General features: G+C 47.2%; 1 protein-coding gene across 1 annotated transcript in view; it reads left to right on the forward strand.

Moving 5' to 3' along the window:
* Window positions 1-12,528, forward strand: part of KCTD19 (potassium channel tetramerization domain containing 19) — a 58,699-nt gene that overhangs the window by 44,402 nt on the left and 1,769 nt on the right. The window contains exons 14-15 of the mRNA XM_054049250.1: window positions 8,061-8,243; window positions 10,605-10,759. Coding sequence (XP_053905225.1) covers window positions 8,061-8,243; window positions 10,605-10,759 — 338 coding nt within the window. The remainder of the gene's footprint in view (window positions 1-8,060; window positions 8,244-10,604; window positions 10,760-12,528) is intronic.

Here is a 12,528-nt window from a genome sequence, read left to right on the forward strand (position 1 = left end):
TTCCAAGTAGTAACAGACAGAACAAAGTGAATTACCAAGCAAAATAAAATCAAACACGCAAGTCTAAGCCTAGTACAGTAAGAAAACTGAATACAGATAAAATCTCACCCTCAGAGATGTTTCAATAAGCTTCTATCACGGACTGGACGTCTTTCTAGTCTGGGCACAAGCCTTTCCCCTGGTACAGTCCTTGTTCCAGCTCAGGTGGTAGCTAGGGGATTTCTCATGACTGCAGCCCTCTTTGTTCTGTTTCAGCCCCTTATATATCTTTTGCACAAGGCAGGAATCCTTTGTCCCTCTCTGGGTTCCCACTCCTCCTTCGAAATGGAAAAGCACCAGCTTAAAAATGGATTCCAGTTCAGGTGACATGATCACATGGCACTGCAAGACTTCATTACCCACTTGCAGGGCCGGCTCCAGCTTTTATGCCGCCCCCAAGTAGCGAAGCGAAATTTTTTTTAAAAAAAATAAAGCCGCGATCAGTGGCAGTTCGGCAGCAGCTCTACCGCACTGCTTCATTCTTTGGCGGCAATTCGGTGGTGGGTCCTTCCCTCCGAGAGGGACTGAGGGACCTGCCACCGAATTGCCACTGAAGACCCGGACGCGCCGCCCCCTTTCCATTGGCCGCCCCAAGCACCTGCTTCCTTCGTTGGTGCCTGGAGCCGGCCCTGCCCACTTGCCAGCACACATGTATACAGGAAGACTTACAAGTAAACAGAGCCATCTGCAGTCAATTGTCCTGGTTAATGGGAGCCATCAAAATTCCAAGCCACCATTAATGGCCCACACTTTGCATAATTACAATAGGACCTAAGTTATAGTTCATATTTCTAGTTTCAGATACAAAAATGATACATATATACAAATAGGATGACCACACTCAATAGATTATAAGCTTTGTAATGATACCTTACAAGAGACCTTTTGCATGAAGCATATTCCAGTTACATTATATTCATACTCATTAGCATATTTTCATAAAATCACATAGAGTGCAGTGTCACAGCCTGATCAAGTAGGCATGCTCAGAGGCCACCTAGATCTACACAAAAGAGCTGGGGAGGAAGGAAACAGGAGCAGCTCTCTTATGATCTTTAGCCCAGTGGCTAGAGCCCCACCAGGATGTGAGGGATCACTGGTTCAAGCACCTCTACTGCCTGATGAGAAGGGATTTGAACGAGGAACTGCTGTCTCTCAAGTGCATGTGCTCGGAGGCAGGAACATAGATGCCTAGGTGCCAAGTGAGTTTGTGTGTCTACAGAGGTAGATGGCTGTCAAGCAGGAGTTTTGTGGATTTCAGTGGAGCCTAAAAATGGGATGTTTTTGTAAATCCGACCCTAAGCTTCTCTTGTGAGGGGCTGAGTAACCTCAATTGCTCTTGACTCTATTGGCATTGAGGACACTCAGTTCCCCAAGGAGATGTTCAGCAATCCATAGGGGCCAGACAGAGAGAACAATGAGACACGTCCACCAGATGACTTGAGAGTGGGCTAATCTGAAAATGATTCTTTGAGTGGCTCTGCGTATTCACACTTATGGTAATGTGCCGCCCAGGTCAGCCTAGCAGTAGAAACACCTCTGAGCAGTGGCCGTTAGAGCACACGCATGCGCTCTCCTTGCCCTCCCCTCAGAGTCCCTGAATGTTCTGAGGGTAAGGCTATATAAGGGGGCACAGTCTTTTCATGTGTTTATGGTTGCTTTCCATGATAATATTTCACCTGTCCTGTTTATGTAACACTTTAAAAATCAGCAAAAGGGTTATCTAAATAAAATTTATTATGAAACAAAAGGCAAAAAACTATTATGTACATAGTTTAGTCCTATTCAATGTCTACTCGGCGCTTCTTGGCTTGTCTCTTGTATTCATTAAATGGAGCATCTCTTGTCACTGTCCAGCAATAATCTGCAAGCATTGATGGGCTCCATTTGCCCTGATAGCGTTTCTCCATTGTTGCAATGTCCTGGTGAAATCGCTCGCCGTGCTCGTCGCTCACTGCTCCGCAGTTCGGTGGAAAAAAATCTAGATGAGAGTGCAAAAAATGTATCTTTAGTGACATGTTGCAACCAAGGCTTTTGTATGCCTTGAGGAGGTTTTCCACCAACAACCTGTAGTTGTCTGCCTTGTTGTTTACGAGAAAATTTATTGCCAATAACTGGAAGGCTTTCCATGCTGTCTTTTCCTTGCCACGCAGTGCATGGTCAAATGCATCATCTCGAAGAAGTTCACGAATCTGAGGACCAACAAAGACACCTTCCTTTATCTTAGCTTCACTTAACCTTGGAAATTTTCCACGGAGGTACTTGAAAGCTGCTTGTGTTTTGTCAATGGCCTTGACAAAGTTCTTCATCAGACCCAGCTTGATGTGTAAGGGTGGTAACAAAATATTCCTTGATTCAACAAGTGGTGGATGCTGAACACTTTTCCACCCAGGCTCCAATGACTGTCAGAGTGGCCAATCTTTCTTGATGTAGTGGGAATCTCTTGCACGACTATCCCATTCACAGAGAAAACAGCAGTACTTTGTGTATCCAGTCTGCAGACCAAGCAAGAGAGCAACAACCTTCAAATTGCCACAAAGCTGCCGCTGATGTTGGTCATAGTTTATGCACCTCAAAAGTTGTTTCATGTTGTCACAGGTTTCCTTCATATGGACTGCATGACCAAGTGGAATTGATGGGAAAACATTGCCATTATGCAGTAAAACAGCTTTAAGACTCGTCTTCGATGAATCAATGAACAGTCTCCCCTCATCTGGATCGTGAACGATGTTGAGGGCTGCCATCACACCATCGATGCTGTTGCAGGCTACAAGATCACCTTCCATGAAGAAGAATGGGACAAGATCCTTTTGACGGTCACGGAACATGGAAACCCTAACATCACCTGCCAGGAGATTCCACTGCTGTAGTCTGGAGCCCAACAGCTCTGCCTTACTCTTGGGTAGTTCCAAATCCCTGACAAGGTCATTCAGTTCACCTTGTGTTATGAGGTGTGGTTCAGAGGAGGAGGATGGGAGAAAATGTGGGTCCTGTGACATTGATGGTTCAGGATCAGAAGTTTCATCCTCTTCCTCTTCCTTGTCTGACTCAAGTGAGAATGATTCTGGTGCATCAGGAACCGGCAGTCCTTCTCCGTGGGGTACTGGGCGTATAGCTGATGGAATGTTTGGATAATGCACAGTCCACTTTCTTCTTTGACACACCTTTCCCAACTGGAGGCACCATGCAGAAGTAACAATTGCTGGTATGATCTGTTGGCTGTCTCCAAATCATTGGCACTGCAAAAGGCATAGATTTCCTTTTCCTGTTCAACCACTGGCGAAGATTTGTTGCACCAGTGTTGCAGCATATGTGTGGGGCCCACCTCTTGTCCTGAGCTCCAATTTTGCAGCCAAAATAAAAGTGATAGGCTTTCTTAACCATAGTGGTTATACTGCGCTTTTGTGATGCAAAAGTCACTTCACCACAAACATAGCAGAAGTTATCTGCACTGTTCGCACAAGTACGAGGCATCTCTGCTCACTTTGGCTAAACAGAAATGTGTCCCTTTGCAAAATCAAACACTGACAAATAAGAGAGCATGACACTGTATGATTTCTAGAGCTGACATAGGGCAATTTGTTCAGCAGAGTGATGTAAGCTTCGTTATGATTGCATCATCTGTGACTTCTAGGAATAACATGATGCAATTCATATCATGTATGATGTAATACCAGCTTCAGATTGCATCATTCATTGTTTTGCCTAAAAAGCAAGTACTGTCCAAACCCAGTCATAGATTTATTCATAGATCCAGTCAAAGATGTATTTTAGTCATTTCTGGTTTCAATTGAGATCCCTTCCCTTTATAACTCACTCATCCTCCGCCATTCCCAAGTCAAGGGTCGTATATACTGACCCAATAGCATATCTTGAAAACTAAAGCCAGTCAACAATTTTAAGCATCGTTTTCGTTCTCAGTGACCCAGAATTAGTAAAGTTTGACTACATTTATTTCAGAAGCATTTTGGCTGTAGAGCAGTGTTATTAATCTTTCTCTGGATCCATCTATGCCTCCTCCTCGTAAGACTCCCATAGGATAGCCAGGCAGATCTTTCTTGCTTTTTGTCTCTCTTTACCTTCCAAGTCCATTGCTATCTTTGTTGAAGTCCATAGCAGCTCCGAAGTCAGATATTCAGCTAGAGGAGGATAGAGCAAGAATTAAGAGACTTGATTCATCCCAGTTCATGCCTCTTTAGCCCAGGTTTCCACACTTCTTTTTTCCTCCTGCTACAGGCATGTTCCCAGATCCCAGCTACTGGAAAGAATGGTAGTTCTGCGCTCTAGGGCTTTATTATATTCCACCACAGGAGGTTCTGAATCACCCACCATATGGAGATGGACTTTGATACTGGTTGTGATGGGTGTTCACACCACACTTGCCCCAAAGGGGTTAACGGAGGCCAGATGGGCCAATTAACCTATTAGGCTACAAGCTGGGAGAATTAAGGTTTAGAGGAAAGCCCTAATTAGAGGAAGCTCATGTATGCAGGAACAGATGGGGCTTCTATAAAGCCAGGGAGCTGATAACAGAAAAGGGCCGCAGGGAAGTAGTCTGCAGACATTCCCTAGGAGAAGGGAAGTGTGTTTGGAGGCTACAGAACTAGGGAGCCTACAGTTACTCCCTGGGAGGAGAGAGTTGAGAGGCTGGCAAACCCAGAGAGGAGCGGAGAGCCAGAAGGTAAGAAAGGGGCTCAGGGAAAGGCAGTAAGGTCCAGGAGGGAACAGACCTTGTCTGCTGACTAGAGGGTCCCTGAGCTGGAACTCAGAGTAGAAAGCGGGCCGGGTTCCTCTGCCAGCCACTGGGGAAGTGGCACCCTGGGGCAGTGAATGGGAAGACTGCCTGAGACTGCAAGTGAAGAAGAGACTTTGATACCCTGGAAGGGGGAACCACGCACAGTGACCTGGCCAAAGGGACAAGTCACGAAGAAGGAGCATCCTGAGTTCCAGCTAGTGAGAGAGAGAGAGAGCGAGCGGCAACAGAGTGTACAGCAAGTAGCAGAAGGGGGCCTCGGACCTGAAAAGAGCTCTTTCCCCAGAGCGGCCAGGAGGAGCTGCCCCTAGTGGTGAGTGGACCCCATGACACTGATTTGTCACTGGACGAACATGTGAGTGTGGCTTCTGCATTTTCCCCTTAGGAGGATGCTTTGCGGTATCTTGATCTGGTGGCTTGCATGGCATCCACACTGAACCTACCTCCTGTGCAGGAAGCCACACATCCAGGGTTTGATATTCTTGGGGCTCCTGTCCCTTCTTGGGATCTTCATTTGGTTTGATCTATGCTTATGAAGCCACCTTTTGAAACCTTGGCAGAGAATCCATTTTTATTGTTGCTATAACATCACCCAGAAGGGTGAGCGAGTTGCATGCCCTAATGACTGCTCCATCATTTACAAGATTTCATAAGGACAAGGTGGTTCTTAGACCTGATCCCAGGTTTGTGCCAAAACTAGTGTCTGATTTTTCATATGAATCAGATAATTAATTTACCAGTATTTTCCCCCAAAATCACATACTAATATATGTTACATACTTTGGATGCTGGAAGGGTTCTAGGAGATTATTTAAATAGAGCTACAAGATTTTGGAAGTTCATCTAGGTTGGTTGTTTCTTATGCTGAGAATCCTGTGGGTCATGGTGTATCTGTGCAGCCTATTTACAGATGGGTTAGATAATGTATCACCGAATGTAACAGGTTGGTGACAGTTCCTGGGCCTACTGTTGTAAGATATTATTCAGCTCTTGCTTACCTTAAACATGGCCCTACTGGGGAAGTCTGTAAGACTGACTTGGAAGTCGGTCAATTACCGAACATAATGCTTTGGATTTGGCTTCAAAAGCAGATGCCAGATTAGGTGGAGTGGTGCGTAAGTCTTTATTTCATTACGACTCTGCTTCCTCTTTCTGAGTTTTTCAGCCCTGCTGGTCAAACTACCCATAAGTGGGAATATGCAGATCCACACGAAGAAGAGGTGGTTACTTGCTTGTAACTGGAATTCTTTCTTCCGCCACCTTTCCCCTCTTTCTCAGAGTCCTGTTATGATTTGTATGGGTTAGCGGGGAAGGAACTGAGGGGGTAGAGCGCACTTTCTCAGAACTTTTGGAAACCCTGAAGTGAGGAGTAGGAGGAGGTGCACATGTGCTCTAATGGGTAATCGTTGGAGAAGGTTCTACCACTAGACTGCGCCAGGCAGCATGTTACCATTACTGTGACTATGCGGTCCTCCCAAAGAACTCTGGTTACAAGTAAGTATTCTTCATTTATGTAGTGCTGCCTGTTGGTTGTACAGGCATGCATCTTTCAGTGTCACATATTTTCAATTTGGTAGATGATTGCTGAGGTGCTCCGCAGAAGATGGGATTTGAGTAAACTGAAAAAGCCTCTATGAGTTGTATGCTTCTGAGTTTCAGATGCAGGGCATTACAGCAAGCCCAGAGCACACAATTACTAGTCTTGTGCTAGCCTGAATTGAGATTAAAAGAACAGGAGTACTTGTGGCACCTTAGAGACTAACACGTTTATTTGAGCATAAGCTTTCGTGGGCTAGAACCCACTTCATGGTATGCATAGAATGGAACCTATAGTAAGGATATATATATATATATATATATATATATATATACACACACATACAGAGAACATGAAAAGGTGGGAGTTGCCTTACCAACTCTAAGAGGCTAATTAATTAAGATGAGCAATTATCAGCAGGAGAAAAAAAACTTTTGTAGTGATAATCAAGATGGCCCATTTCAGACAGTTGACAAGAGGTGTGAGGATACTTAACATGGGGAAATAGATTCAATCTGTGTAATGACTCAGCCGTTCCCAGTCTCTATTCAAGCCTAAATTGATGGTATCTAGTTTGCATATTAATTCAAGTTCAGCAGTTTCTCTTGGAGTCTGGTTTTGAAGCTTTTTTGTTGCAAGATTGCCACCTTTAAGTCTGTTGCTGAGTGACCAGAGGGGTTGAAGTGTTCTCCTTCTGGTTTTTGAATGTTATGATTCCTGATGTTAGATTTGTGTCCATTTATTCTTTTGTGTAGAGACTGTTCGGTTTGGCCAATGTACCTTTTCATGTTCTCTGTATGTATATATATCTCCTTACTATATGTTCCATTCTATGCATCCAATGAAGTGGGCTGTAGCCCACGAAAGCTTATGCTCAAATAAATGTGTTAGTCTCTAAGGTGCCACAAGTACTCCTGTTCTTTTCGTGGATACAGACTAACACGGCTGCTACTCTGAAACCTGAACTGAGATAGGGTCAACAGATGTCAGGCTGTAGTGAGAACATTTTGCAAATCTCTGCTTGCAATGAGCTACTCCTGGGGAAAGACTGAAAGAGCTACAGCTGTTTTCAAAGGCACCTGGTGGAGTTGGGGAGGGTGGAGCAGGTCCTGCCTGGGGTTCACCTGATCTCAGTTCAATTTCTGTCTTAGCTGAAAGCTTATGGCATGCTCCTGCACATGTCACACAATGAAACCTGTGCCTTGTACAAAGGGGGTGCTAGCACTGCCTACCTCCTAGGGGTGGTGTAAAGGTAAAATGTATTAATGATTGCAAAGTGCTCCGGTACTATGGTGAGGAGGCCCATATGATTACCTCAATAGCTAGGACTCTCTAGGCTCCTTTGACCATCCCAAGCTAACTCTGTTTGGGCTTGGTTAAGAATGACTAAGGGAGCACGTGAGAACCATCGCTAAGTATTTCCAGGATTTCAATACCAAGGAGGGAGAGAATATTTGTGGGTTTGTACCTTTGGTTTGTAAGCTCTTTGGTGCAGGGGCTGCCATCTGTCATTTATAATGTGGTTGTTCTGTGCCTCACACCAGACTGGTAAACTCTAGGTCCTACTGCAGTATAAATTTTTAATAATAATTAATTAATAATAAAGGGGTACAACTAGGAGTAAGGGGGTGAAAATGCTGTGCCCCTCATTTTCTGTTAACAGACATGCTAATCCTATTAGAAGTTTTACAGGTTATATTGTCTGAAAATCAACATATTTTTTATCCCCAGAAACAACCGTCAATGACCAAACCAACATGGTAACCAAAGAAGTTAATAATGTAGGATTCATCCTTAAAGTCGAACATCCTCCAGTTGTAGGCAGTGATGGCTCTTGCACTTGGCATGAAGAGAGTGTTGTTTACAGTGCTGGCATCAAACCGGCTAATGCAAACAGTCAACCAGTGGCTAGAGGTACAGTAACATTGAAAAGAACTGGAAAGCTGGCAGCTTATTTAGCGTTTCGATGGTGCCACAAGGCTTTTTGGGTGAAAACAAATGCCTCTGATACCTTTTCCTGGTCTATAGTATGAGGAGCTAAGTACCAAACTTCTTGGTAGCACTTTTATAACTATTCTTGTTTGGTGTTTGCGCTGGCGCGAAGGCCAACAAGTTTATATCATTAGTAGAGGGAAGACAAGACGAGATGACAGTGGATATATCATAAATATCCTAAATCCCTAACAAACTATAGCTGTGTGTAGTCACAGTTGGTTAGAATCAATCAGTCCTAGCACTTACAGTACACCCCGAGTTGTAACTGACTGTTCCCCAAAGGGCAAGTGTGACGGGTTCCCTGCGGGGTGCCACCTGGAACTGGGGTACCACTGAGCCCTCTCACTTACCAGCCTGGGCTCCCTCTCACACCGTGCTGCTGTGACAAGCTGTAGACCACTTCTGGTCCTACGCTCCCACCAGCATTTACACAGGCAGGGACGCACCCAGCTGTAGTTACATGTACGCTCCAACCAGCTACTGCATGAACCAGCAATAGAGAGGCTACAGCCAAGATAACACCCAGTTCCCAGGCATGCACCCCCCGCTGAGTATAAACCCAATTTTATACCGTGTCGCACTGCACAGGGATCTGTACAATGCAAGCTCGTAAATGGGTCGCCTCTCCCTCAATATGTTAACCAAGCTGAGATTTCCTCCCAGACACTTCACTGAAAGGCACGCCGGTTTCGAGAAAGCAAAAAACAAGTTTATTAACCACAAAGGATAGATTTTAAGTGATAGCAAACAGATCAAAGCAGGTTACCTAGAAATAAACAAAATTGCAAACTAAGCCTAAGAAACTAGAATGACTGGATATAAATGAGCAATTTCTCACCCTGGCTGATGATACAAGCAGTTCACCAGGTTTCCATAGACAAGCGAGAAATCCTTTTAGCCCGGGACCAGCACTTCCCCCAGTTCAGTCTTTGTTCCTCAGGGGTTTCCAGGAGTTCTCTTGTGTGGAGAGTGAGGCCACTAGATGATGTCACTCCCCACCTTATATAGCATTAACATATGGCGGGAACCCTTTGTTACAAAACCAGTTCCCAGCCCAGTTTGTGGAAAGATACAGGTGCCCAGAATGATCAGTACCATGTGGTCTGGTCACATGCCCTCGCTGAGACATAGCAGCCATAACTTACAGGCCGGCTGAAACCGTTACAGGAAGACGAAGCTTTTCCACAGCCCATGGTCTTCGCTGATGAGCCATCAGCGCCGTCTGGCTTCATCATTGCTGTACCTGAAAGGCTGGCTGGGGGTGTGGCCAGAGGAAGCACATTTGAAATACAGATTCACAGTCAATCTCCATAACTTCAGATACAAAAATGACACATATTCAGCAACGCATACCTTTTCCAATGACACCTTCCATGACCCATCTTGTACAAACGGCAGCATCATTATGCCATAATCATATCATACTAATATTACTGTGACGAATATGGGGTGTAGCGAGAGCTCCCACTCCCTGCTCCTGCAGTACAAGCTACAGGCCAATTTATAGATTAAGTCCCCACTGTTAGTGCCTGGCAACTAATAAGCCAATCACTAATCTCTTCAACTGTCAGTGAGTTTTGGGGACTACTGGGTAAGGTGCTGTCCAGATTGCAGCTGCAATGCGCTCTTTGTGCCTTGCGAGAAGTCCAGCGGGGCCAGCTCTGGGCCAGGGCTACACACATGCACACACGTGTCCCTGAGCGAACTCGCCAGGTATGTGTACACCCACCCAGCTGCTTTCCTTGCCAGGTCCCTGCGGCTAAATTGCTGTGGCCGCTGTTGTACTAGCCCAGCTCCGTAGCAGTCCGAGTTAAATGGATGGTGTGACAATTCAGTACCGAGTGGAAAACTTTTGTTAGAGATGTTCTGCTGTGGCAGAGGCTTTACTGCTTGAAACGTACTGAAGCTGTTTGCTAGCTAATCACGGTGGCCTTTTCACGCTCCCCAACACTTCAGCAGGCAAAGCTGGAAATCACAGACTCACAGAATATCAGGGTTGGACGGGAACTCAGGAGCTCATCTAGTCCCACCCCCTGTTCAAAGCGCAAATATTTTTAGCAATCAAAACAAGCCAGGGTAGAAGCCTGAAATCCTTGCTCAGTTTTTACTTGGCAACGCTCCCATTGACCCTGGATCGGCACATGGAGTGTTACAGGATTCTGTTGCACCCATGACAGTGCAGGCAGGTGATCAGTGGCCAGCTAAATGAAAAGGGCTGGCGCTGGCACGCCGAAATAGGGTGGCTAATTCTGTATGTTGTGTTTGACACTCTCCTTGTAGATGTCGTTTTCCTAAGTTTTGCTTTGGCACGAGAAGAGATATTTTATGCCAGGAAGTGCCACTGTTTTCTGACTGACATCATCCTGAATTCCATCAGGCAGAAGGATGCCAGAGAGATCACAGCCAAAGTTGTGAGGCTTGTGCACAGGCTTTGGGTAGGTATGATTTCCTAACCGTGCTGAAGCTAGGCCAGGTACTGAGGTGCCTAGTGCGTCTTTCTGGGCCTACAGCCGCCACTGAGGTGCCACTGACATTTAATCAAAGGTGCCTAAGTCCCCTGGTACCTACGTTTCTGCCCGGCAGCTTTGCAAAGCTGCCTAAGGAGTGATGCTGCTCCCGCAGCTAACGCGTGGCTCAGAGTCTAGCTCCAGTCACAGCCCCAGAGGTGCCGAAGCAGGCGTCTCAATCTAGGAGGGGAACGCTTATCTTGCCACTGGGGCGCGATCCCATAGGCTTGCGTTAAGCACACCGGCCACCTCCCCGGCCCCCATCACGCCCCCAAGAGATGGCAGGAGCAGCAGAGTGCCTGCATAAAAGGTAGCCAGAGGCACAGGGAAAGGTAGGGGGCGTGTCAGAGCGTTATCAAGCATGAGTAGGAGAGAGAGATTCGGCTGCTAGGACTTGGGCTACGTAACTGGCTGAGCTGGCTTAGCCGCTTAACTCCAGGAGGGGGGTCCCGGCTGTGAGTCACGAGCTGGAGGAAGAAAATCCCGCCTTGGGCTTGTGGAGCAAAGGCGAAGCGTAGAGACCCACTGTCTAAGGCAGCACGCTCCCCTGGGCCAGAGGAGAGAGGAGATGCAAGGTAACACAAAGGCACATTTCCCAGTGGAAGCAGTGAGTGCAGAAGCTCAAACTGCCGGCAAGAGACAGAGCATCTGGGACTAGATCCACAAAGGGACCTCGGCACCTAACTGCCACTTAGGCCGCCGAGTCCACCATTCCTGAGAGCCTCAAAACTCCTGCTGAGATGCTGCCTAACCCCGTAAGCACCTAAGTTACTGCTGGCTAAGGCCCCCAGGTGGCTACATGTCAACCCATGTGCCTGCACAAAGCCACTGCTGTCCTACCACCACCAAACTGCTCAGCACCCTAGTGCACCCCTAACTCCTGGCTGGATTCTCAACCTGGGCGCCCCCCCCCAGCTCACTGGTGGGGCTTCAGCAGGTGGGCGTGTTTTGAGCATGCATAGGCTGCACGAAAGCCTGCTGGGGACAAGCACATTGGGACTTTGGGGGCAGCTGTTGTCCCAGTGCAATGGTTAGGGCATGCAGCTATGATTGGTTTTCAACTTCGTGCTCTGGCTGCGTTAGAGCAGTGACTGGCAGCCACATGCCCCGCCTCCCAGACGCATGCTCTGCACATGGCGCTCTCCTAGTGAAGCCATTCCACTTTGTATAACTAACTAACTAGTGGGTGGGCCAGAGTGAGGGTGACTGTAGCCTGATGGGCAGGGCACGTGGCTGGAGTGTGGGAGACTAGTCAAGTCCTAGCTCCAATGTAGGGCTTTGAACATGGGCTTCTCCATGCCTGCTGAGTGCCCGGCTCTCTGGGCTACTGGCTGCAATGGGGGGTGTGGTGGGTGCGGGGCTCTGGGTTTGTCGCTGCCCTGGCCCCCCACTCCAGGAGCAGGCTGGGCTATGAATCCTGGGGAGGGAGGTGCCCAACTACCCTCAAGGGGCAGAGGGGTTCGGATTCCTGCTCTGGGTGCTGGCTTCGGGAATTGCTTGCGTAGGGTATGTTTAACACTGCAGCTAGGCACCTGACTCGGGCTCGCGGGGCTGGTTACTTGCGTTGTAGCCCTTCAGGCTCGGGCTGGAGCTTGGGGGGCAGGCCCCTGCAAGGTGGGATGGTCCCAGAGCTGGGGCTGGACCCCAGCCCCAAAGTCTACATCTCAATTAAACAGCCCCTTAGCCCGAGTCAGCTG

Source organism: Malaclemys terrapin, chromosome 14 (assembly GCF_027887155.1).
Source record: "Malaclemys terrapin pileata isolate rMalTer1 chromosome 14, rMalTer1.hap1, whole genome shotgun sequence".
Classification (NCBI taxonomy): Eukaryota; Metazoa; Chordata; order Testudines; family Emydidae; genus Malaclemys; species Malaclemys terrapin.